This window comes from Heloderma suspectum, chromosome 2 (genome assembly GCF_057233095.1).
Source record: "Heloderma suspectum isolate Gila_16-S chromosome 2, 16-S_ref, whole genome shotgun sequence".
NCBI lineage: Eukaryota > Metazoa > Chordata > Lepidosauria > Squamata > Helodermatidae > Heloderma > Heloderma suspectum.
The window spans coordinates 365,458,030-365,482,492 of NC_139459.1; the positions used below are offsets into that span (position 1 = coordinate 365,458,030).

Here is a 24,463-nt window from a genome sequence, read left to right on the forward strand (position 1 = left end):
AGAAGTTAGCCACATTGCACTCAGTGGGACTTACTCCCAGGTAAGTTTGTATACGATTGCTGCCTGAGTCAGTGAATGTTTATGGTGCAGGATGCAAGCTTCTGGGATACGTGGGGCTATTCTGCTGATGCTCTAGGACAAGCCTTTAGAGAATGTAAACTTCAGATGATATTTTAGCATTTATTTTCTTCCCCGTCTGCTTCCTAGAAGCTCCTAGCCTACTTGCTGCAACCCTGAGAGGCAGACGGAACCAGGAGAGTGAGAGCAAGGAAGACCACCACCACCACCACCACCACCCCCCCCCCCGCAAGAGGAGGAAGTGGCCATGGAGCTGGAGTGGGCTGCTACCCAGGCTGCGCTAAAGCAAGAGATGGAGCCAGAAATAAAAATGGAGGAGCGAGGCTCATCAGACGCTGAAGCCAGACTGGGAGCGGAGCCTTCAGTAGCGGGAAGGCTCCAGGGAGTGCTGACCGACGCTGCTCTGCAGAGTGTGAATTGGGTCCCAGATGAGGGGCCATCCAAGAACTGGGATGCCCGATTTCAGGAGTTCTTGAAGATGCTGCAGTCCCCTGAGTCTGGAGGGAGAAAAGCGAAGGCTTCTTGGTGGAAGGATCCTAAAGCCACAAACAGAGCGGCAGAGGCTACGAAGCATCCCGTTGGACCGAAGGATCCCCAGCTCTGGCCAGTGCTCAGTGGGGAGATCCAAAGGGATCATAACGCCTACCTGGACACCATACATAGCGGGAAGGGGATGGAAGGGGACGGGGGTTTCGGCAGGAGGGAGATGCAAAGGCAGGGCTTCAGGCGGTGCCCCTACCAGGAGGCCAACGGACCCCGAGAGAATTGCCGGCGGCTCCAGGAGCGTTGCCACCAGTGGCTGAAGCCAGAGGAGAATGCCAAGGAGCAGATTTTGGAGGTGCTGATCCTGGAGCAGTTCCTCCTCATCCTGCCCCAAGAAATGCAGACCTGGGTCTGGGAAGGTAGGCCGGAGAGCTGTACTGAAGCAGTGGCTCTGGCCGAGGATTTCCTGCAGAGGCAGCACGAGGCCAAAGCAGGGAACTGGCAGGTGAGAACAGGGAAGCACCACTGTGCAAACTCTGCACCGGGATGCATAATTCAGATTCAGGCCTGGGTGCTGCTCCTGGCTCTCTTTATTTTCTTACTTGCTAGATCAGGGGTGGGGAACATGTGGCCCTCCAGATGTTTTGGGCAGGGTCGGGCACCTGCTGAGGGCCCACACCCCAGCAGGAGCCCACTGACGAGAGTCCCCTGGAGTTACTTCCCCTTTTCACCATGGCAACCTGCCTCTCACTCCGGCCCCGGCAATGGTGGTGGTGAGAAGGAGGAACTCTGCCCACTTGCTCACGGGTTCTCTGCCTGTCAAACAGGCAGTGATGAGAAAGAAGGTGAGAAGAAATAGCAGCTGGTGAGAGCGGTGGTGAATAGACCCTGGTTCACACAACACAACAAGCGAGAGTTCAGGTTGCGTGTGGGTTCTGTATGGCTTGTCGCTGAATCATGGGTAGTTGTTGAATCGTGGGTGGTTCTGGTGTGTGAACCCAGCCGCACTAACAAACCATGGTTTGTTAAACATGAACAAGCCACAAAGAACCTATCTGTTCTTGGATTGTGTACTGTGGGTTGTTTGTGGTTAACAAACCATGGTTTATTAGTGCAGCTGGGTTCACACAACATAGCAACCCACAATTCAAGGACAACCCATACCCCACCCATACTTTGCCCTAGCCAGCACAGCCAATAGTGAGGGATGATGGGAGTTGTAGTACAACAACCTCTGGAGGGCCACACATTCCCCACCTCTGTGCAAGATTAGCATACCATTTTGCTTTGTGTGTGTGTGTTTTTTAAAGGATCAGAATATTTTTTCCATGTGTTTTAACTTCAATCTGGATCATTTAAAAAACGTAATTGTCAGGAACAATAACAATGCACAGCCTATGAACAAGGTGGTGAAACTGGGGTGCGGGGTAGGGAAAGTATTTAGGCTGATTTTAATGTAAAGGTGTAATTATGTGTAGTTTTAAGGCAGAGGCACATGCTGCCTTGATCTTAAGGAGGGTGTGCCTGTGACCTGGAAGTCCCTTTTCTGTTAGATTCCCCCTGCAACAAACTAGGAACTGTGTATGATCAGAACTCTATGATCACTCACATGCTAGGCTTCTGTGCTTTAAAAAAAGGGGAGGGATTTCCAAAGTGGTGTGCAACAGAATAAAGTTAAAACAACAATAACACAAGGGTTCGATTTCGGATATTTTTTCCACAAGAGGAAGGGCTCTGCTTGTGGAAGGCCTTTCTGCCTGATTTTGGGGGATCCCCCTCCCCCCCACAGCTCCCGCCACTACCAAACCAATTGAAGAATGTAAATTCTGGGGGTTTGCAAGCAAACTCGGTGAAGGATGGTCGTTTTCTCTTGTTCCCTCACTTTCATTCATCAGGAACACCAGTCTGCTCAGTTCTTATGTTAGGCCCTTTCCTATACCCCCCACTCCCTCAACTTTTAAGAACATAAGTGGAGCCCCACTGGATCAGACCAAAGGTCCATCTAGCCCAGTATCCTGTTTCCAACAGTGGACAGCCTCATGCTCCCATGAAAACCACAAGTGGAGCATGAAGGCAACAGCTCTCGCCTGCTATTTATGGCTCCAGCAACTGGTGCAGAGGTATACTGCTCTTGAGTAGTATAGTAGACCATAGTAGACCTATCTTTCATGAATTTGTCTAATCCGGCCTTCCCACACCTGGTGCCCTCTAGATATTTTGGACTTCAGTTCCCATCAGCCTCATCCAGCTTGGTCAATGCTCAGAAATGCCGGGAGGTTTGTTTGTTTGTTTGTTTATGTGTTATTACATTTTATATCCCACCTTTTTTCCTTAAGGAACCCCAAGGCAGATTACGAGGTGGTCTTCTCCATTTTATCCTCACAACAACCATGTGAGGTAGGTTAGGCTGAGAGTCAGTGACTGCCCCAAAGTCACCCAGTGAGCTTCATGGTTGACTGGGAACTAGCACCTGGGTCTCACTAATCCCAGTCTAACACTCCAACCACTACTGGCCCCCACTAGTTTTGGACTTCAACTCCCATTGGCACCAGCCAGCATGACTGGGAATTCTGGGAGTTGTAGTCCAAACATCTGGAGGGCACCAGGTTGGGGAAGGGGGGACTCTGATCCCTTTGTAAGGCTGATCACTGCATCCTGACATGGCTTTGCTTTTAAAAAATATTTAGGTGAGAGGGATTTCAGAAGCTCTTCCTGTGAAGCCCTCCATGGCACAACAGGCTCCGTTGCACACTCTGAAGACGCAGCTCTGCAAAGAAGCCAAGGCAGAAGGGGACAGAGATGCCTGCTTATCGGGTAAAAATCCATCGAGCCCTTGCACTGGATGTTCTCAGAGTTCTGAAGCAGCTTCAGCTCTGGCTGCATTGCTCTCCTGCATCTGAACATCATAAGAGAGCCAGTGTGGTGTAGCGGTTAGATTGTTGGACTCGGACTTGGGAGATCCAGGTTCTAGTTGCCACGTAGCTGTGAAGCTCACTGGATGACTTTGGGACGGTCAGCCTAACCCACCTCACAGGGTTGTTGTGAAGATAAAATGGAGAGGAGGAGGATTATGTAAGTTGCTTTGGGTTCCTTGGAAGAGAAAAACGGTGGAATATAAATGTAACAACAGTAATAATAAACTATCAGGCCTACCATAGCATTCTCCAATCTAGTACCCTCCAAATGTTTTGGCCTGCAACTCCCATCAGCCCCACCTAGCATGGCTAATCATCAGGGATTGTAGGAGTTGTAATCTAAAACACCTGGAGGATACTATGTTGCCTACCCCTGTCATAAGGGGAAGAATAGTATCCCAGCTATTTAAGGTTACCTTTAAGGTTCTTATAAAGTTGCCAACTTTAGAAGTGATCCTTGTAGCTATGCCTTTACCAGTGGGGAAGTGAGGCCTAGTATTAATACAGCAGTTAAAAATGGTTCAAAGTATTTTGTGTACATCATCTTGATGTTGTCCTCACAATGACCCTGTAAGTATTGTCACTCTCATATTGCATGGGGGTGACTGGGGCTGAAGGAGGTGGGCATAAGGCCACCTGGTAAGTTCATGGCAGAGGTGAGATCTGAACTGGGGACTTTCCACTTCATAGCTCAAGTGAGTTAACCACAGAAGTGAGATTATACAAGGAAAGAAAAAGAAGAAAAGTATGATAGAAGAGGGAAAAAAAACCCCTCTGCATATATCAACCTTTGGGGTTGGTTGGCACATTTGGAATTTTGAGAGTCATGGGTTCTCTCACAAAATGGTTGCCAAGGTGAGGGGGCTTGCCCATTCACAGAATGGTTGCCATGGTGGGAACTTGCTTTGCAGCATGCCAACCTTCCAGTTTAAACATTAAAAAATTTAATCAATAAAATAAGTAGGAGTAACCAGGGAGCAGGCGGAAACCAAGAGAGGTGTCTGCAGGCACCACAGTGGAGTTCCCAGCCATAGCCCCTCTAGCCGCTTACGATAGTGACTTGGCAGTGATGTGACTACAGGCTGTTTCATGTGCTCATGGGACCTCCGACACTTGTTTTTGTGAAAAGTCATTGATGGCCAGGAAGAAAAAGAAATCCAATGAGATCTATTTACAAACGCTTCTTTGATTGGTTATCTAGAGGCCATGTTTTTTCTTCACGATGCCCCAGAAGTTGACTTTCAGAGACAGTGTGTGGAAAGCATGGCCAACTCCACAGAACAGAGGCTGCCATGTTTTATTTATGTAACTTATTTTAGAGATGTAGGAACATAGGAAGTTGCCTTATACTGAGTCAGATCGTGGGTCCATCTCGCCTGTATTGTGGGCACTGACTGGCAGCAGCTCTCCAGAGATTCAGGCAGGACTTTTTCCCCTGGCTACCTGGAGATGCTGGGATTGAACTTGGGATTCAATGCAGGTGCTCTACGCTGAGCCATGGCTCCTCCCCTGCCACTCAATAAAATTTCCAGGTTGTCAACTTCTTGGGAATTGTGTGGGGCAAACATGGCATTGTCCTGAGCCAAGAAGAGATTCTTGTTTTGGTGCAGGAACTAGGTAGAAGTTGAGCCGTTGTGGAGTATAGGAATACCCCTGACAGTGTTGGGTCAATTGGCATATTTGGAATTTTTAGTGTTGTGGGTGTTCTCACAAAATGGATGGTGGGGGGGCTTATCCATTTATAGAATGGCTGCCATAGTGAGGGGCTTGCCCATTCATAAATGCCACAGTGAATACGGACGGTCACAAAACACTCATTTCCCAGAAGGCAGTCTGAGACTAAAAGAAAAGTACCTTGCCCAAGAACAAAATCACATGGCAGAGGTGGAGTCTAAAACACAAACCCCTTCTTTTGATACCAAATAAAGACGGCGCTGGAGGGAAGCACTTCACTTAGCAGCTTGGCAGCTTCCCAGTTAAAAGATTTTTTTTTTAAAAAAAAAAAACCTTAAGAAATAAAATAAAAATCAGGAGGGGCCAGGAGCCTGGTAGATGCCAAGAGAGGTATCCACCTGCAGAATCTTTAGCAATGTGTAACGGGGGCACTAACGTTGAGAGAGTTACAAACGCATTCTTGTTTTTATCTGTGGAATGTCGTGACTTATGGCTGGATTCTCTCCTTCCTTTCAGGAAGTGATGGATGGCTGAATCAAAGGGATGAAGAGAAATGTGTGCTGGGAAGCCCTCAGAAAACAGAGCCACATGAGATGGCACAGGAAACAGCCAACGAGAACAATTCCCCATGCCAGAGAGTAGCCATAGTAAATGGACATGCGGCAGGGAGGCAGAACAGAAGCTCCAAAGAGAAGAGAGGTGCTCAGTCCACATTTTCCGAAGGCACTCACAAAGATCTTGACGAAGCCACAGTCCAGCAGGGGGCAAATGAAGTGAAACATAAAGAGTGTGAGGAAAGCTGTGGTCGAAGCTCGCAGCTTGCTCCACATGAGAGGAGTGATATGGAGAAGCCATACAAGTGTTGGCACTGTGGCCAGAGTTTCAGTAGCAGCACGGATCTTCTGACACATGAGAGAACCCACGTGGGCGAGAAACTGTATAAATGCTCCCACTGTGGAGAAAGTGAAAGAATCCACACTGGGCAAAAGCCACATAGATGCTCGCGCTGTGGGAATACCTTTGTCTGGAACGGGCAAGATGGAATCCATGCAAAAAAGCAATCTTATACCTGCTCAGAATGCGGAGAAAGCTGTAGTCAGAGATCTGATCTCCTTAAGCACCAGAGAACCCATGCAGGAGCACCTGGGTATAAATGTCTCGTGTGTGGGATAAACTTCAGAAGCACGTCAAGCCTTAAAGTGCATCAGAGAATCCACACAGGAGAGAAACCATTTAAATGCTCACACTGTGGGAAATGTTTCACTAGGAACACAGACGTCACATCACATGAGAGAATACACATGGCGTTATGCTCCTACTGTGGGAAAAGCTTCAGCCAGGCTTCGGACCTTGTTGAACATGAGAGAACCCACACTGGAGGGGGTTTTGCATGTTTTGCCTGTGGGAAAACCTTCCATCTCGGTTCGGAACTGGTTGCTCATGTGCGAACCCACAAAGAGAAGCCCTTCAGATGCCCAGACTGTGGGAAAACCTTCAGGAATAGTTTGCAGCACATTGCGCATCAGGAGGCCCACACGGGAGAGAAACTAAGCAGATGTTTAGAATGCGGGAGAAAATTTATCAGCAGGACTAGTCTTCTCGCTCATGCAAGCAAACATACCGGGCCAAACCCATATAAATGTCCAGTCTGTGGAAAGGGCTTCCATTGGAGCTCACATCTCATTCGGCATCAAAAAATTCATTCCAGAGAGAAGTCTTATACATGCTGTGACTGTGGGAAATGTTTTGCTTGGCGCTCACATCTTATTAGCCATAAGAGAGCCCACATGGGAGAGAATAAGCAATGAATCTATAAGGGAAATGTCAGTTTTAGCTCTTTCCAGAGAGGCAATCTTTTTAGTTTGTTGCAGGAAATAATAAAGACCCATCTAAAGAGTAACACATTATAAAGGCACAGCGTATGCTGTAAGAAATGTATTTGTCTTTAAAGTGCATAGCTAATATCACATGTAGTTTGGCACTGATCTTCTGGGTCAGAACTTTAAAATTTAATTTTGGAGTTGATGCTCGTGCAGTTTTGCTGCAGTTTGGAGCGTTCACAGTTTCTCAACAGTTACCAGTGTGTGCACTGATTAAAACGCCCCATGAAAAGGAATCCTGATGCAATTTCACGGTGATATTCATGGTTCTATTTTGTGCTGTGACTTAATCAGCATGCGCACGAGCACTGATTAAAGCTTGACGCAAAAGGGACTATTGGTGTGACCATGACAAAATGCCTTTTTGCGCTGCATGTTTAATCAAAGCGTCTGATTTGTGTGCAGCAATAACCTGTAAAGAGGGGTGGCGGGGAAAGGCTAACTGAAAATCACAGCAAATTGTGCCTTCACAGTGGTCTGGGCAAAGTCTAGAAATCTAAAGTGACAGAACAGCAGACGTGGCTTACTGGTAGAGGCCCTGCTTTGCGTGCAGAAGGTCTCAGGTTCAAACCCTGGCACCTCCAGGTAAGACTGGAAAAACTCCTTCCTGAGACCCTGGAGAGGTGCGGCTGTCAGCCAGTGTCGACAGTACTGGGCCAGTGTTCTGGCGCAGTGTGAGGCAGCTTCCTATGTTCATGCATTGGAACCTGTCCCCCACCACGCTCAGGTAAAGCAGAGATGGGGGAAAGTTTCTAAGCATCCCTTCTTGCTAAAGGGTAAGTCATGCAATTGCTCAACACTAGTCAATGATGCAACTAGGACTGGATCTTAGGCGAAGAACTAGGGCCCTATAGCCCAGGGTGGGGGCAGGGGGCAAATGACCACCCAGAAAGAGACAAGTACAGAGGCAAACTCAATTTTTCCTGTCATCACGATGGTGCTATGATTTCGGTAACTGTAAGAGGCCAAATTGCACATGTGCAGAGGTGTGTCTTTTTAAAATCAGGGATGGCAACATACTTCTGTTGTAGTTCTAACGTACCAGGAATGTAGAAGCGGTTTTAAAAGCATGAAATAGCAGTTGGAGGGGAAGCGGAGACGAACATCAGTTGCGTGCTTCACCACAGACGCCATCGACGTGGCTATTCCCATTCTCCCGGCACGCCCAAACCTGCAGGAAATGTAGATCCGCCCGAGAGTTGGCGTAGATCAGCTCCCTTCCGGGGTCAGCCCTGCCACCGTGTGCCGTCGTGCACCCTATCGGGCAGCGGAGCGGGAAGAGCGGCAAACTGTCCTGACCTTCCCCCATTCCGCCAGGAGGGCCTGCCACTGCTGCCTCCTTGACGCCTCAGCTGTGGCCACAGCCACAGCCTGTTCGCTCGCTTGCTCGGTCCGACTACAGCCTGGCTGCTTGCCCAGCCATCGAGTCCAACCCCTTGCTCAATGCAGAAACCCAAGTCAGAGCATCCCTGGCAGATGGCTGTTTCCAGGGACTTTGGGGCAAACCTTTTTTCCTGAAATGTTGAGGTCTTTTCCAGGGTTCCCCCCACCCCGCTCAGGCCTTCATAGGTCTAGGTAGGATTCCTCTGCCTCTCTGTTAGTAATCAACCAAGGATGAAATTGCACTTGGATCTTTCACACGTTCGTAACTGAGCAATAGCCAAAGGGCATTTCTACGCTTTCCTCCTTACCAATAATCAAGGAGCAGTTAGATGTAAAATTGAGTCGGTGTGGTGTAGTGGTTAGAGCTTTGGACTGGGACTCAGGAGACCTGGGTTCTAGTCCCCACTCAGCCATGATGCTCACCGGGTGACTTTGGGCCCATCACTGACTGCTCAGCCTCACAAGGTTGTCGTGAGGATAAAATGGAGAAGAGGAGGATAATGTAAGCTGCCATGGGTTCCTTGCAAGAGGAAAAAAGGCGGGATATAAATGTAATAGTTAAACAAAAGTTGTGTATACTTCACACTGAAAAAGAAAACCTGATTGCAGGATTTTGGTTATTCCAAAATCTTGAGCCTGGAAAACATGGTGTCATGGTCCGTGGGAAAATCCCAGGCCCCATTTAGCCTGGGTGGGAAGCTTCCATTGGAAAATAAGAGAGATGAGGAAGGGGGGGGGGGGAACACTCAGCATGTGACCTTAGGCATTTTTAAAATATATTTTTATCCAATTGAAAGCCTTAGGGCGGGGCTCTTTTTTCCGTTTAAAAACTTTTGGAGTGCTTTATAAACAAATTATAATAAACTTTATCATCTTTTCTCAGCATATATTTAACATTGCGCTCATTGGTTGTCCCTTACCCAGAGGGACTCTCACCTGTAAAAATAGAAGCGTTATTGACACAGAACTCTCGATTGGAGAAGATGCTTGGGAGATGTCTTGGAACAGAAGGCAGAGTGGGGTATTCTGGGAGATCTCTGGGTGATTTGTACAGTAGGTCAGCAACAGTTTCTCACTCCCAATTGGCTAAAAATAGCAACAACTAAGGGCGCAATCCTATGCATGTTTAGCTAGCATGGCCGGCTAGGGTGTGCTGGGAGCTGTGGGACTTTTTCTGTCTAAACATGCATAGAATTGCCTCCTAAAAACCTTTTCTTCTGTGAAAGAATTTGCGAGCTTGGTTGTGGTACTTATACCAATATCTGCCAATACAAGTGCCGCTATCATATTGCCCTTAATCAGCTCTATGGCATGACACACTTGTATAGTCCTGGTCACCCCACCTCAAAAAGGATACTGCGGCTGGAAAAAGCGCAGAAGGCGGCAAATAAAGTGATAAAAGGGCTGGAGTAACTCCCCTATGAGGAAATGTTAACAACATCTAAGGTTGTTTAGCCTGGAAAAAAGGCGAGTAAAAGGGGACATGATGGTAGTGTACAAAATTATGCACGGTGTGGAGAATGTGGATAGGGAGACATTTTTCTCCCTCTCTCATCATGCTAGAACCTAATGGGGGTCATCCCATGAAGCTGATCGGGGGGAGATTCAGGACAGATAAAAGGAAGTTCTTCACATAGCGCATAGTTAAACTGTGGAATTCACTACCACAAGATGTATCGATGGCTACCACTTTGGATGGCTTTAAAAAGTGATTAAGTAAATTCATAGAGGGGGCGATCAATGGCTACTAGTCCTGATGGCTCTATGCTACCTCCAGTCTTGGAACCAGCACCAGTTGCTGAGGAACGTGGGCGGGAGGGTGCTGTTGCAGTCTTTGTCCCACTTGTGGGCTTCCCACTGGGGCATCTGGATGGCCTCTGTGCAGACAGAATGCTGGAGTAGATGGACCCTTAGTCTGATCCAGCAGGGCTCTTTGGATGTTATCGCTTCTTGGACTGAAAGTGTAGCCAAGAAGAGGTCCAATGACCACCTTTGGTTGAAAGTACCAAGGGAAGATCAGGAGAGGGCGCTGGGTTGCGGGTTCGTTCTCAGAGCAGCAAGTTCCATCTCAGGGCCATCTGCTGATATTGGTACACTCACGTGCCACTTCTACTGCAGAAGTGGGCTGTACTGGCTGACACACACCTAACCAGTGGTAACTATTGCACATGTGACTTGCACTTGGGGCACCAACAGTTCTGTCACACTAGAAAGCCAGTGTGGTGTAGTGCTGAGTATTGGACCTGGACTCGGGAGATCTGGGTCCTAGTCCCCACTCGGCCATGAAGCTCACTGGGTGACTTTGGGCTGCTCACTCACTCTCACCCTAACCTACCTCACAGGGTTGTTGTGAGGATGAAATGGGGAGGAGGAAGAGGACCATTAAGCCACCTTGGGTGCCATGCAAGAGGAAAAAAGGTGGGATATACATACAAGAAAGCAATGGTGTCAGGAAGGAGAGAGCTCTAGCCTAACCTTCCCTGTTACATGCTCATTTTTGATGGGCAAAATATTTGGATGCATCAGAGGAAATCTTCACATGAGCCCTCACCTGCAGCCTGATTTGGTACAGTTCACAGCACAGGTTTTTAACCTCAGTAAACGCAAGGGCTCCTTTCTCCCCCTTTCATAATACTAGAACCCAAAGGGGTCATCCCATGAAGCCGATTGGTGGGAGATTCAGGACAGATAAAAGGGCTTCACACAGCGCAAAGTTCAACTATGCAATTCACTACCACAGGATGTAGTGATGGCCACCGATTTGGAAGGCTTTAAAAGGGGGTTGGACAAATTCCTGGATGAAAAAGCTGTCAAGGGCTACTAGTCCGGATGGCTATGTGCTACCTCCCGAACCAGAGGCGGTGAGCCTATGTACCCCAGTTGCTGGGGAACATGGGTGGGAAGGTGCTGTTGCGCTCATGCCCTGCATGTGGGTTCCCGTCTGACAGCTGGTTGGCCACTGTGTCACCTTAACGCTGGACTAGATAGACCCTTGCTCTGATCCCGCAGGGCTCTTCTTATGTTCGCCTAGCCTTTACTCTTACTGAAGCAGTAAAAACCTGTGCTGTGGACTGCGCCATTTCAGGCTGCAGGTGAGGGCTCACGTGAGGAGTTCCTGAGGCAAGGTCTCCCCCTCCCATTAAACCTGGAGGCACACACTCACTTTAAAAAAGGGAAAATACTACATAATTCTCACTCTGCCTGCCCTTCCCCACAGCCCACTAGGGAGCAGGGCCAGAACACGGCAGCTGCCTCAGGCAGTCGATGCAGGGTGGCAGCAGTGATGTGTGGCAAGGCAGAGCTGTAGTGAGCCATGGGGCCTACCCAGGAGCCCCCATTAGACTACTGCAATGTGCTCAATGTGGGGCTTTCCCAGAAAGTGTCCGGAAGCTTCCCTTGGTGCAAAATGCAGCAGGTATAGGGATCCTATTACACCTGTTCTGAAAGACCTGCACCAGTTGCCAATTGCTTTCTGGGCTGGCTATCTGCGGGACCACCTGTCTTGCTCTGAGCCAGTCCGGGCACTGAGATCTGCAGGACAGGCCCTTTTGAGGGCACAACGACCTGCAGATGCACATTGGCTGGACATACCTTAAAGGGCTTTTTCCTGTGTTGCCCCCAAACTGTGGAATGCGCTCCTGCAAGAACTACAACTCCCCCCGCCCTTGGCCTTTAGAAAGGGTGTAAAGAGGTATCTTTTCAATTTAGTCTTTTAAAATGTGAAGTTGCTAATGGTTTAGCCTTTTAAATGTGTGTGGATTTAATATTTTTAAAGGTAGCCTTTTAAAATGTGTGGTTTTGATATTTTTACCATTTAATTGTTTTGTCGTTTTATGTTTTTATTATTTTAAATGGTTGTACATCGCCTTGAGGGCTTTTTAGGAGATAAGGAGGTATAAAAATGCTAAGAATAAATAAGTGAGCCAACCACTCAGAATAAATAAGCGAGCCAACCACTCAGACACGTAGGGGAGACTGCTGTCCCTTCATCAATGCTGAAGTAAGATTCAATTGCCCATCCACTTGGCTTCTGTACATGGTTGCCACCAGCTGTTTTGGACTACAACTCCCATCAGCCTTGGCTAACATTGCCAATGGTCAGGGATGATGGGAATTCCAGGGGAAGGCAGTGTGAGTCCAACACCCTAATTTTAATAGCAGCCAGCTGGATACTTCCAGAAAGCCCAAAGTCAGAGCATAAAGCGTCACCCCACATCATACTTCCCCAACATGATATTGAGCTCTGATGCCCTTGAACATGGAAGTTCTGTTTAGCAATCATGGCTAAAACACTGTTAGACACTTACGCTAAGGGTCAACTGAGCTCATCATTTTTGGAGAGTTCGGTCTGGTAAATGCAACACGGAATATTATGGGTAGAGGCCACAATTCGATTTTAAACCAAACTTTACTGAGTCACAAAGAATGAAAAATTGCAAAATGCTGATGAGTAACAATAAAGGCAAGATCACGGTGTGCTTGCATTTACAATTGCAGAAAAGTCAACAACAAAAAAAGAGCTCTTGTTTTGTTCATCGGTCAAACCAAAAACAAGGGCTGGAAGAAGCCACCCACCAAGGGTCTATACTTCTACAGCAGCCATGCAGAACCTCAGGGCTGGGGCCAAACCCAGCTCTGCTAGGTTCCCTAGATGGCCACACCCCTTCTGCTGACCCCACCCACTTTCCTCCAACCACCAATCATCTGGTGGCTTCCCTGGTTTGTGCAGTTTTCCCTGTTCTAAATGGTTGAAATGCCTCTCCTAAGGCTTAGTGGCTGGCAGCAAGAGTTTGTAGCTGAAATACACTTGTATTTTGGCCCTGCCCCTTTTGCCTCCAGCCCCGCCCACCACCAGAATGTCCCCCCCCCGCACGTCTCTAAAATGGAATTTGGCCCTCAGGCTGAAACAAGTTCAGCACCCCTGGCCTAAAGCTTTTTCCACAGTGGGAACTGTCATGCTGCTTCGCTCCTGTACAGACTTCCTGAAGCATGATGCATTGCAAACTGTCCCTGAATGTTTTCCCACCAGCCAGGCTCCTGAATTGTTCTTCTGTGGGTTTATACATGAGCAACCAGTTCAGAAGTGACTTAAAAAGTTTTCCCACAGGCAAAGCATGCACACGACTCCTCCGTTGCATGGCTCGTCTCACATTCAACGAGTTCTGGCTTTCAGCTGAAGCTTTCCCCACAGCAGGACACAGCTGTGAGCATTCTCTCATGGACGATTGAGTGTAAGCTCCAACTGTAAGACTTCCCACACTGCAAACATCTAGATGGTTTCTCACCTGTCTGGGTTCTCTGGTGTACTTCAAGAGCCAAGCAGTGTATAAACCTTTCTCCACGCTCTGAACAAGGCCAGGGTCTCCAATGTGGTGCCCATTGGCACCAATGTGCTTGTTAGCACCTCTTTGGTGCCCACCAAGTTCACTGCCTCCCCCGACTGTAATTTTATTTCTTAAGATTTTTTTTTTTAAACTGCAAAGTTGCCATGCTGCAAAGCAAAGTGCTGCCCTCCAGTGCCATCAGTATGTGGGTTCAGGTTTTGTTTTTCGGAGGTTCTTGGGCAAGTTGCTTTCCTTTAGTCTCACCAGTTTGCCTTCTTGGAAATGAGTTGTTTTGTGACCAGCCATGCCCACCATGGCAGCCATTTTATGAATAAGCAAAAGCAGCCCCCTGTGGCAGCCATTTGGAGAGAGCGCCCATGACACATTCAAAATTCCAGAAGTGCCCACTGACCCCAAAAGGATGGGGACCCCTGCTTTAAGGTGCCATAAGACTGTTTGTTGGTTTAGCTGCAACAGACTACCCTGCTGGAAATTGTTACATTTCCTTAGAATCCGAGCTTTTTGCTAATTAATGTCTGTTTAAGAATAGGCTCTCCTGCAAACTCCTAAGATGGTTGAAATGTTAGGTCAGAAACTTCTTCCATAATCAGAACAGTGTGAGAGCTTCTCTCCTTTTTTACCACTCTCACATGCCATTACACACAGACTCTTTTGCACATAGGGCTAGTTTGTACACAACGGTAGCAAATTGCAGGTTAATTAACATAAGATTTGCTGGAGATGCCCAAAGCACACGTGAACCACTTCCAGGATGTAAAACAACCTATGAATGCCCGTTTGAAGGTTGTTAGCATGATATCTGAACCCAGACACTTCGGTTGTTTGTGCATTAAGAAAACCCAAAGTTAATCTAAGAAGAAATCATAGGTTATCTTTGGGTTGTTTAACCCACAAGGAATCCAAAGTGTCAGGGATCGGACAACACATTAACAACCTAAGAATTTATGTATGTATTTATTGCATTTATATCCTGCCTTTTTTCCTCTTGCAAGGAACCCAAGGCAGCTTACATTATCCTCTTCCTCTCCATTTTATCCTCACAACAATCCTGTGAGGCAGGCTGGGTTGAGAGTCTGTGACAGGCCCAACGTCACCCTGGGAGCTCCCCTGGCCGAGAAGGGACTAGAATCTGGATCTCCCACCTCCCAGTCCAGCACTCGCGCCACTACACCACACTGGCTCGTAGACTGTTTTGCAACCTGGAAGCGGCTTGAGCACTCCACCATCCCCGGCAAATTGTGGGTTTGTTAACCAACAACTTGCTGTCAGTGTGAACCGGGTCATAGTTTTCTTACGCGCTCTACGTTAAAAACTTTTTATTCATAAAGAGCATACTAAAAAGCACAACGATTGCTGCCGTTTCCTGGAGAATGAACTTCCCAGTGGCTTTTAGGTGTGGGTTTTCAAATGAGCAACCAGTTCTGAACTGACTTCAAACGTTTTCCCGCAGGCAAAACACACGAATGACTCTTCGGCTGGACGGGCCGGTGTGTCACGTTCAGCCAGGTGGCTGCGCTCGTGGAACATCAAGTGCGAGCTCCACTTGAAACTCTTCTCACAGCGCGTGCACTGATACGGGTTCTCGCTGGTGTGGATTCTCTGGTGTAACTGGAGGTGGCTGCTGCTCACAAACTTCTCCCCGCACGACGGACAGGAGTGAGGGTTCTCGCGCCTGTGGGTTCTCTGGTGTTTGATGAATTCCGTAATCCGAGTGTAGCCTTTCCCACACTCCGAACACACGTAGGTTTTCCCTCCGGGATTAAGCCCCTCTTGAGCAGTATGGATAAAGATATTCCCGCAGTGTGAGCATTTATGTGGCTTCAAACTTGTATGGGTTCTCTCGCTTTCTCCGCACTGGGAACATCTGTACAGTTTCTCGCCCACATGGGTCCTCTCGTGCGACAGAAGATCCACACTGCTACTGAAACTCTGGCCGCAGTGCCAACACTTGTATGGCTTCTCCGGTGCGTCGGGGCTCTTGTGCGCAGCAAGGTGAGAGCTTCGCCTGGAGCTTTCCCCACATTTTTCATATTTCACTTCGATCTCGTCAACCTGGCTGATGGATTCTTGGACCCCTTTGCAAGGAGCTCCTGAAACAACAAATGGTTCCGCTCCCTTCTCTTTGTCATTTCCATTCTGCCTCTCTGCCTGGTGTCGGTTCTCATCAGCTTCTCCCGGACAGAGGAATTTATTCTCTCTGGCTGTTTGGAAGGAGGTGCTCTGCTGCTCCAAACTCCCCACGAAGGGTTTCTCTTCCTCACTTTCACTCAGCCACCCGTCACCTGCTGGGAGAAAAGGGAGAATCCAGACATGAAAAGGAAGGACTCCTTCACACAGCGCATAGTTAAACTATGGAATTCACTACCACAGGATGTAGTGATGGCCACCAATTTGGATGGCTTTAGAAGGGGGTTAGACAAATTCCTGGAGGAAAAGGCTATCGATGGCTACTAGCCCTGTTGGCTATGGGCTACCTCCCGTACCAGAGGCAGTGAGCCTATGTACACCAGTTGCTGGGGAAGATGGGCAGGAGGGTGCTGTTGTACTCGTGTCCTGCTTGTGGGTGAACAGAAAGCTGGACTAGATGGACCCTTGGTCTGATCCAGCAGGGCTCTTACATTCTTGTTAGGGAACAAGGAAACCCAACGGGACTGTGGAGTCCCTGAGAAATAGGTAACCACCTCTCCCCATGAATTCTCCTCTCCTGAATGTGCCACTCTATTGAGTGCCATCACACACACGCGCCCCGGCATGTTTGATCTCTCACGTTTGATCTTTATTATGAGATTAATAATAGATTAACAGCGCTTCAGGTTGCAGACTTCCTCATTCTCCAGCAGCCTAAAGCGAAGACCTCTAATCAGCTTTGCACAATATTACATCGACTGTTTTAAGATTCCTTTGATGGATGCACTATTGCTATGAGAGTTGCAACGAGACTGGCACCAGCCCACAGTATGAGACCTGAATGGCGTTTTTAGTCCTATCCTCAGGGAGGAGCTTCCCTTGCCTTGCTTCCCAAAGTTGCTCCTCCCTCTTGACCCAACATATGATTCTGGTATCTGTCACTCGCAATTTCTCCCTGCCCGTGAGACCTTGCATTCCCACAGATGGAGAAGTTTCTGTGTGGCTCTGAACTAACCGATTAATGGGCATCTGGACAAATTCTTCTCTTCTACTGTCTCCCTGCTCTATTTCCTGAAACTCTGGTAACTCCCCCCACCACTTTGCCATGTTCCTCTTGAGTAAGTTCCCACACCCTCTTGAGATGCTTCTGCAGAAGTGCTGGCCTCAATCTTTACACACTGCAGGAACTAGCATTCTGCCCTTGACCAGTGGAGCAGTGGTGTTGAACCTCAGGCCCATGGGCCAAATCTGGCCCTCATGGGTTCCCCAGCTGACCACGCCCCCTTCCTCTGCCTTCGCCCCCTTCCTCCCAACTACCGACCGTTTGGTGGTTTCCCAGTCTTTGCAGAGTTGTTTTTCCCATTCTAAAAAATTGAAATGCTGTTTCCTAAGGCTTCATAACTGGCAGCAAAAGCTTTAAGCTAAAATATGGTGGTAATGCAAAGTTCTTTGTATTGTCGTGACCCTGCTCTACCCAACGTGAGAGCCATCTGCGAGCGCTCACACTATAGCCAGCCAATTTCCCTGAGACTCCACCCTAGCCAGCTCGGATTGGATTCTCAATGCAAAATGTCACAGAACCATAGTATTATAGGGTTGGAAGGGGCCTATAAGACCATCGAGTCCAGCCCCCTGCTCAATGCAGGAATCTAAGCCAAATCATCCCTGACAAATGGCTGTCCAGCTTCATCTTGAATGCCTCCAGTGTGGGAGAGCCCACCACCTCCCTAGGTCATTTGTTCCACCGTCGTATTGCTCTAACAGTCAGGATGTTCTTCCTGATGTTCAGCTGGAATCTGGCTTCCTGTCACTTGAGCCCATGATTCCGTGTCCTGCACTTTGGGATGATCGAGAAGAGATCCTGGCCTTTCTCTCTCTGACAGCCTTTCAAGTACTTGAAGAGTGCTATCCTATCTCCCTTCAATCTTCTCTTCTCAAGGCTAAACATGCCCAGTTCTTTCAGTCCCTCCTCATGGGGCTTTGTTTCCAGTCCCCTTAAATGTCATTCTGTTGTTTTCTACCCACAGCTCCAGTCTATCAAGATCACTTAGAATTCTGTTTCTGTCTTCCAGGGTATTAGCTATCCTGCCCCATTCTGTGTCATCTGCAAATTTGATAAGCATTCTGACTTTATAAGCTGCTTAAAGGATGAATCAAGGCCTTCTCTGGCATGCCCCAAGCGCACATGCTCTTGAAGGCAGGGGTGAGCAGAAAACAGAGCTCCAGAGTTTGTCCACTTCAACTCCCAGCATTCCTGACCATTGGCCATGCTGGCAGAGACTTCTGGGAGTTGAAGTCCAAAACGTCTGGGGTTCTGCCTTCTGTCTCCCCCTGCTCTAAGGTGCAGTCCTCACTTTTCCTCTAATTAGCCAGCGAAGCAGAGATCTGAGAGAGTCAAACTCAACTCTTTCATACCATAAGCCAAAATCCTACACCTAAAGAAGGGAGGCAGAACCACCGGCCCACCTGTGGCCCTGGTCTGCCCCCCACACCCCTGGGTTCCCCAGAAGGCTATGCCCTTTCCCCTGGTCCCACTTCCTTTCCCCCAGCCATCAATCATTTGGTGCTTTCCTAGTGTTTGTGCAGTTTTCCCCCCATTCGAAAAGGTTGAAATGCCTCTCCTAAGGCTTAGTTACTGGCAGTGAGAGCTGGAAGCTGAAATATACAAGTATTGTTGGTATTTTTGCCCCACCCATCTGCCTTTGGCCCCGCCCACCACTGGAATGCAGCCCCCAAGTGCTTCTCCAAAATGGAATTCGACCCTCAGACTGAGAGAGGTTCAACACCCCTGACTCAGAATGACAAGCCCCCTTCTCTGCTCCATTACCCCTTTCCCAATGTGATGAACTTGGCCTCTTTGGCCAGGGCTGCTGAGCACAAAGTGACAGAGTTGGAGCTGCTGCAGGAAACCTATATAAGGAACACAGGAAGCTGCCTTATGCTGAGTCAGACCATGGGTCCATCTTGCCCAGTATTGTCGACACTGACTGGCAGCGGCTCTCCAGGGTTTCAGGAAGGTGTTTTTCCAGCCCTTCCTGGAGATGCTGAGGATCGAACCCGGGACCTTCTGCATGCAAAGCTCACCCACTCAGCCAAGGTCCCTCTCGTATTCCATGGGACAGGCCCCAGAGACACGTACCTGAAAAGTTGCTACTCTCATCACCTTCCTGCTTGACTTCTGCCAAAAGCTGCACCTTCGCTGTGTCTGGCAGAGCCTGGGTTGCCTTGGGGGGATTTACAGGCTCCTCTTCTGACACCCCTGTGACCTGAGGAGGAGGTAGGTGAAATCAGACCAGACCTGAGTCATGATGCAGGCAAAGGGTGTGTTGAAAGGGTGGGTGATAAAGGTTATTTATTTACTTATTACAAGGACTTATGTCCCCCACACTTCACTCAAAGAAGACAATTTAAGAGCATCTTACAAGGATTAAAAATAGAGCCTGGGAATGTGTATTTTTCCATCAAGTCCAACTCTTTGTCCATCTGCCCAATTACTGTCTGATTAGCATCACTAATCCCATCAACTGCTACCTGATCTTTTTTAACTGGAGATGCTGCAATTTGAACTTGCAACCTGCTGAATGCAAAGCAGGTGCTCCATCACCGAGAACAGACCCTCAGAAAGGTACAGCCATCCTACACACCTAGGTAGGGTTTGTCTGGGATTTGAACTGAGAGCGAATCGTACGCCCTAGAGGAGAGAAGGTCAATTTCCAGATGTTTTGGACTTCTACTCCCATCAGCCCAAAGCAGCATGGAATCCTGGGTGCTGAAGTCCAAAACATCTGGATACCTACCTTCTGCCCACTCCTGATTTAGAGCAGGGATGGCAGAACGTGCAGCCCTCCCAATGTTGTTGGAGTGCAACTCCCACCAGCCTCAGCCAGTATAGCCAATGGTCGGGGATGATGGGACCTGTAGTCCAACATCTGAAGGGCCACACCTTCCCCATCCCTCTAAAACTTGCTTGTAATTATTTTCTCAAGCTTTTAGCAGGACACAAAGTGACTTTCCACTGAAAGGTCATAAAATGGGCAAAAAGCAAAATATGTTTGCAGAGGGCATTGCACAGTTGAGGTCCCACAACAGAGGAGGCCCTGTAGCCGACTGCTCGCTCTACAGACAAGTGGCATTTGGATTGCACCCTTAGGGACAATTGCAATACACAGGGCAGTTTAAATGGGTCATGTTCCAGTTCCATTCACGATTTGCTGTATCATAATCTCCAATACTGGAAAACAAGTTTCCACATGCGCGCGCGCGCACACGCACACGCACACACACAGAGTCTTATAGCTCCATCTTCTGTTCACTGAGAGTTAAGTCCTGTTGAGTTAAATGGAAGAAAGAAATGCGTAGAATGAATGCAGCCTTAAATACCGTATGTATTTTATTTCAGACTTTTACAGGCATTAAGAATGGGCACAATTTGATTAGCGCTCTTAAAAGCTGGGTCTTAGACCAAACACCTTTAGGCAGTGGAGGCTGGTGGCTCTGATCTCGCTGGAGCTGTGATTCCAGCCAGAACTCTAAAGGAGATAGGCTTCAGCACCTAGCATAGCTTCTTTAGAGTTCTGGCTGATTCTGACTGAAACCCAGAATGAATTCACAGGCCCACCGAAATCAGAGCCACCAGCTTCCACTGCCTTTAGGTCAGTCTTTCTCAACCTGGTACCCTCCAGGTGTGTTGGACTACAACTGGAGCATGCTGGGAGTTGTAGTCCAACACACCTGGAGAGCACAGATCGGGGAAGGCTGCTTTAAATTGTGTGCTGCACCCCTGGCACTCAGTATTAGTTTTAGATTTTAACTGGTATTAGCTTGTTTAATGTTTTAATAAGTTTTTAGCTGTTTAAATTATTTATCGTTTTATACTGTTTAAATTGATTTTATCTGTATAATATCTTAATGATATAGGGCAGGATACAAATCTTTTAAAGTAACAAAAATAAATAACATAAATAATAGTATATTTGGGTTCTGTACACATAATTCCTTATGCAAACCAGAATCCCATCCTTCAGAACTAAGCGTGCATTGAAAGGGAAATTAAGCGTCTACCTTTCTGCTACTCTACCTACATGACTGTATAAGAAATAACAGCTGGAGGGTACTAAGAAATGATCAACCTGTCTCTATGGGACCCTGAGTCAGGAGCATTAGCTGAAATGAAGGGACAGGTTTTGCAAATGATCTTGCAAACATACCCCTTCTTGGGAGAAGTGGGATGGGGCGGTGCTACGAAACAGTGTGAAAATATTAATCCGTTCAGAGTGAAAACAAGAGGTAGGTAGCTACAAGAGAGGAGGCTTTCTCAGTGGTGGCACCTTACTGATGAAATAGACTCTCCAAAGTGGTCTGCCTGGCACCTACATTATCTTTTCAGCACCAGGCAAAGACCTTTTCTTTTTTCCCAGAAATTTCATAGTACTAGTTCTAGGTTATTATGGCTGTTTTCAATTCCTGAGCCGTTTACTGTATTGCATTCTATTATATTTTTATTCTGTGAAATATTTGCGTTGCCTTTATATTTTTAACTGTGCTCCACCTAGAAAACATTAGTTATGGAGCAGATTAGAAATTATATATATACATATAAATATATATATATATAAAAAGAAGCAGTGTTCTCACTCTTAAGCTCTCTTTGCTATGCCATCAGATCACCAAATGTGATCGGCTGGATCACAGAGAAAAAAGCCCCTACTCCTTCTAAAAAAAATGGTGCCAAAGCAACTGCCAAAAAGGGTAAGAAACAGAAACAAAGCAGTATGGAAAGGTGAGGTTTTGGGTGCTGATGAAGGGTGGGGGTGACTTTTGGAGAATATTTTGGACCCCTAAAAACAGGACAGTGTCACAGTCCCTAACAGCTAAGGGAAAGCCTGTGTAAAGACATATGTTCTGAAGAGGTGTTTAAAGCTTGCCACAGTGTTTTGTGGTTGTGAGCGACACTCATGCATTTCAAGGACATCAGCTGGAGAGCCAATGTGGTGTAGTGGTTAGAGTGTTGCACTGGGGCTTGGGAGACCCGGGTCCTAGTCCCCACTTGGCCATGAAGCTTGCTGGGTGACTCTCGGCCAGTCGCCGACTCTCAGCCTAACCCACCTCACAGGGTTGTTGTGAGTATAAAATGGAGAGGCGGAGGGTCATGTAAGCTGCCGTGGGTCTCCTTGCAAGAGGAAAAAAGTGGGATATAAATGTAACAATGAAAATAAAAACAGGCTCACCTGCCGTTCCCGGCCCTTGGCCTCTCGCTGCTGCAGAAGGAACCCCTCCGCCAGGGTCACGGCCTGGGCGCAGGTCTCCGGCTTGTTCGCCCTCACCCAGCTCTGCATCTCCAGCGGCAGGAGGGCCAGGAACTGCTCCAGGGTCACCAGCTCCAGCATCTGCTCCTTGGTGTGCCTCTCCGGCATCAGCCACTGGCGGCACAGCTCGCGGAGCTGCTTGCAAAGCTCCCAGGGCCTGCTGGCCTCTCGGTAGCGCAACGCGCGGAAGCGCCGGCGCTGCGCCTCCACCCCGGCGGCGCCCCGGTCGAACGTCCCCTCCTTCCCCTTCGCGCCGTGCGCGGCCTCCAGAGGGGTCTCGCGGTCCTGCCCGCCTTCCCCGATGAGGCGCGGCTGGATCGGGGAGACCCACAGCTCCCGGGGCCACTTGGGGGCCTCCGCCGCTCCGGGGGCGGCTTTGGGGTCGTCCCACGGCACCGGCGGGGTTTCCCCTCCCGAACGAGGCCCCTGCAAGGTCTGCAGGAACTCCTGCAACCGGGCATCCCAGCTCCCCGACGGCCCTTCCCCCGGCTCCTCTTTCACCTTCGGCCCGGCCTCCTCCTGCTCCGCCTCCCTCCGCCTCCTCTTGGCCCTCGGCAGGAGGGCGTCGACCCTTCCCGCGCCGGCCGCGGGGCCCGCGGGCTCCTGCTGCGCCTCCGCCTCCGCGTCTGGGCCCTGCGCCTCCATCTTCACGTCTGGGCCCTGCGCCTCCGCCTCCGCCTTCACGTCTGGGCCCGGGCCCGCCTTTGGCAGAGGCCCGGTCGCCGTCGTCTCTTGCGCCGCAGCCATTTCCTCGCTCGCTCGCAGGGACCAGCCTCGTTCCGCTCCTCCTCTCGCTCGCCCTGCCAGCGTCCAGAGGAAAGAGGACCGGAAGGAGCCTTGCCTTGGGCGCCTTCCTGTGCCACATGCCGGGGCCGCTCTAGCCTTCACAGCTCTGTCGCCTTCGCGGAGGTCCTTCGTGGCTTCGGAGCCTGTGGAGGCCGGTGGCTCCGGCGCCAGCGGGGCGGTGCATCCGCTCTGGGTCTCGGTCAGAACCAGCCAGAACTCTAAAGGAGCTATGCAAGGGGCTGATCCTAGTTTGGGGGATTGGGCTCAGCACCTGCGATAGCTTCTTGAGAGTTCTGGCTGGTTCGGGCTGAAATCCAGGGTGGGTTCTCTGCCCCACTGACATAGTGTTGCAGAACCCAGAGTCAGAGAGACCACGGAGTGAAGGAAAAAGAGATTCTTTATTTAACGCGCGGGCTTAAGGCTGGAATCATTTCCAAAGAGCCAGAAGCCCCGAAATACATCAGCACATTGGTTTTATAGACATTGTGACACATATGAACACAATGAACACATATGACACATATGACACATATGAATGTGACACATATGAACACATATGAACTCCTCCCCCTCCCGCGTGGGGTTGCAGTCCTCAACATTTCTTCTCCTAGCACTATTGTTTATAATACAAGAACTGGGTTATAGGGTAGCCATGATAAGGAGAGAACAGAAGAGAACAGCAGAGAACAAGATATACAATTGTATGACCTTTGACAAGATAAGGAATTCCTGTGTCTCGTCAGCTTACAACAATATATTCGAGGGAGAAAGAGCTCAGCAAGAACATGAAGCATGAGACTGCATGAGGCTACTTAGTCTGACCCCTGATATGGCTGCTACATTCCCCCCTTAAATGCATAATTTCATTACAATTATAGCATTTTTGATAACCATACAAAGCTTTTTGTGACATACATATTACTTAGCCTCTTGTTGGGCTATTAGAGCGTAGAGGGCAGCAGTTTTACTAGCTGAGACATAAAACAGATTGGTTAAACAGCGCATAAGACAAGGAACGCAGAGACATAACAGTACTTTTATGAACAACACTGGTAGAATTAGGATGAACAATGCTTCAAGCCAGCTAAGATCTGGAAGCCAAGGGGTTAACTAATTGAGCTAATTGTTTTGTCTTATTGTTTTGTTAGCTACTATATTGTGCAGCTTGATGATTTGTTCATCTACAGAATTGCCATTATCAGTTAAGTTAAAACAACAGAGCTTTTGGTGTGTCTCACAACTTAAATGATGAAGAAGGAAGAGGTAATCTATACCAGCTCTATTTTCTAGAACTGCACCTCTTAGATCACGCAACTCTTTATTTAACAATGACAATGCTCGTGAGGTGGCATTTATGCTTTTGGCTAAGCTGCAAGCTAACCGGTTGATCTCCAGACCATCAGCCATGGCTAAACCTAGAACCCCAACCAGTGACATTGCTAAGGCCAATTTTTTTGAGTCAGAATATAACTGCACATGACTATTAC

General features: G+C 48.5%; 2 protein-coding genes across 3 annotated transcripts; one reads left to right on the forward strand and one right to left on the reverse strand.

Moving 5' to 3' along the window:
• Nucleotides 1–207: 207 nt before the first annotated feature.
• Nucleotides 208–9,740, forward strand: LOC146355841 (uncharacterized). The gene is made up of 3 exons (XM_084830778.1): nt 208–1,066; nt 3,249–3,375; nt 5,667–9,740. The coding sequence occupies exons 1-3, from the start codon at nt 326–328 to the stop codon at nt 6,956–6,958; spliced, it is 2,160 nt and encodes a 719-aa protein (XP_084686904.1). The 5' UTR covers nt 208–325; the 3' UTR covers nt 6,959–9,740.
• LOC146355842 (uncharacterized) lies at nt 9,291–23,002 on the reverse strand. 2 transcript variants are annotated; one of them, XM_084830857.1, is made up of 3 exons: nt 22,113–23,002; nt 19,025–19,151; nt 9,291–16,040 (listed from the first exon to the last, which is right to left on the reverse strand). In XM_084830857.1, exons 1-3 carry the CDS (start codon nt 22,935–22,937, stop codon nt 15,148–15,150), a joined length of 1,845 nt encoding a protein of 614 aa, XP_084686983.1. In that variant the 5' UTR covers nt 22,938–23,002; the 3' UTR covers nt 9,291–15,147. The 2 variants fall into 2 exon arrangements, with proteins under 2 accessions (XP_084686983.1, XP_084686982.1); XM_084830856.1 differs by having other exon boundaries at nt 9,291–16,043.
• Nucleotides 23,003–24,463: the final 1,461 nt, after the last annotated feature.

What these genes read in the sequence shown, in the direction of transcription:
- LOC146355841 (XM_084830778.1), top strand. Translation starts at nt 326, where the DNA reads ATGGAGCTGGAGTGGGCTGCTACCCAGGCTGCGCTAAAGCAAGAGATG. An exon ending in CCAAAGCAGGGAACTGGCAG is followed by an intron (nt 1,067 to 3,248) that starts GTGAGAACAGGG and finishes AAAAATATTTAG; the next exon opens with GTGAGAGGGATTTCAGAAGC. An exon ending in CAGAGATGCCTGCTTATCGG is followed by an intron (nt 3,376 to 5,666) that starts GTAAAAATCCAT and finishes CCTTCCTTTCAG; the next exon opens with GAAGTGATGGATGGCTGAAT.
- LOC146355842 (XM_084830856.1), bottom strand. Translation starts at nt 22,937, where the DNA reads ATGGCTGCGGCGCAAGAGACGACGGCGACCGGGCCTCTGCCAAAGGCG. An exon ending in CCAAGGGCCGGGAACGGCAG is followed by an intron (nt 19,152 to 22,112) that starts GTGAGCCTGTTT and finishes CCTCCTCCTCAG; the next exon opens with GTCACAGGGGTGTCAGAAGA. An exon ending in TGAGAGTAGCAACTTTTCAG is followed by an intron (nt 16,044 to 19,024) that starts GTACGTGTCTCT and finishes CTTTTCTCCCAG; the next exon opens with CAGGTGACGGGTGGCTGAGT.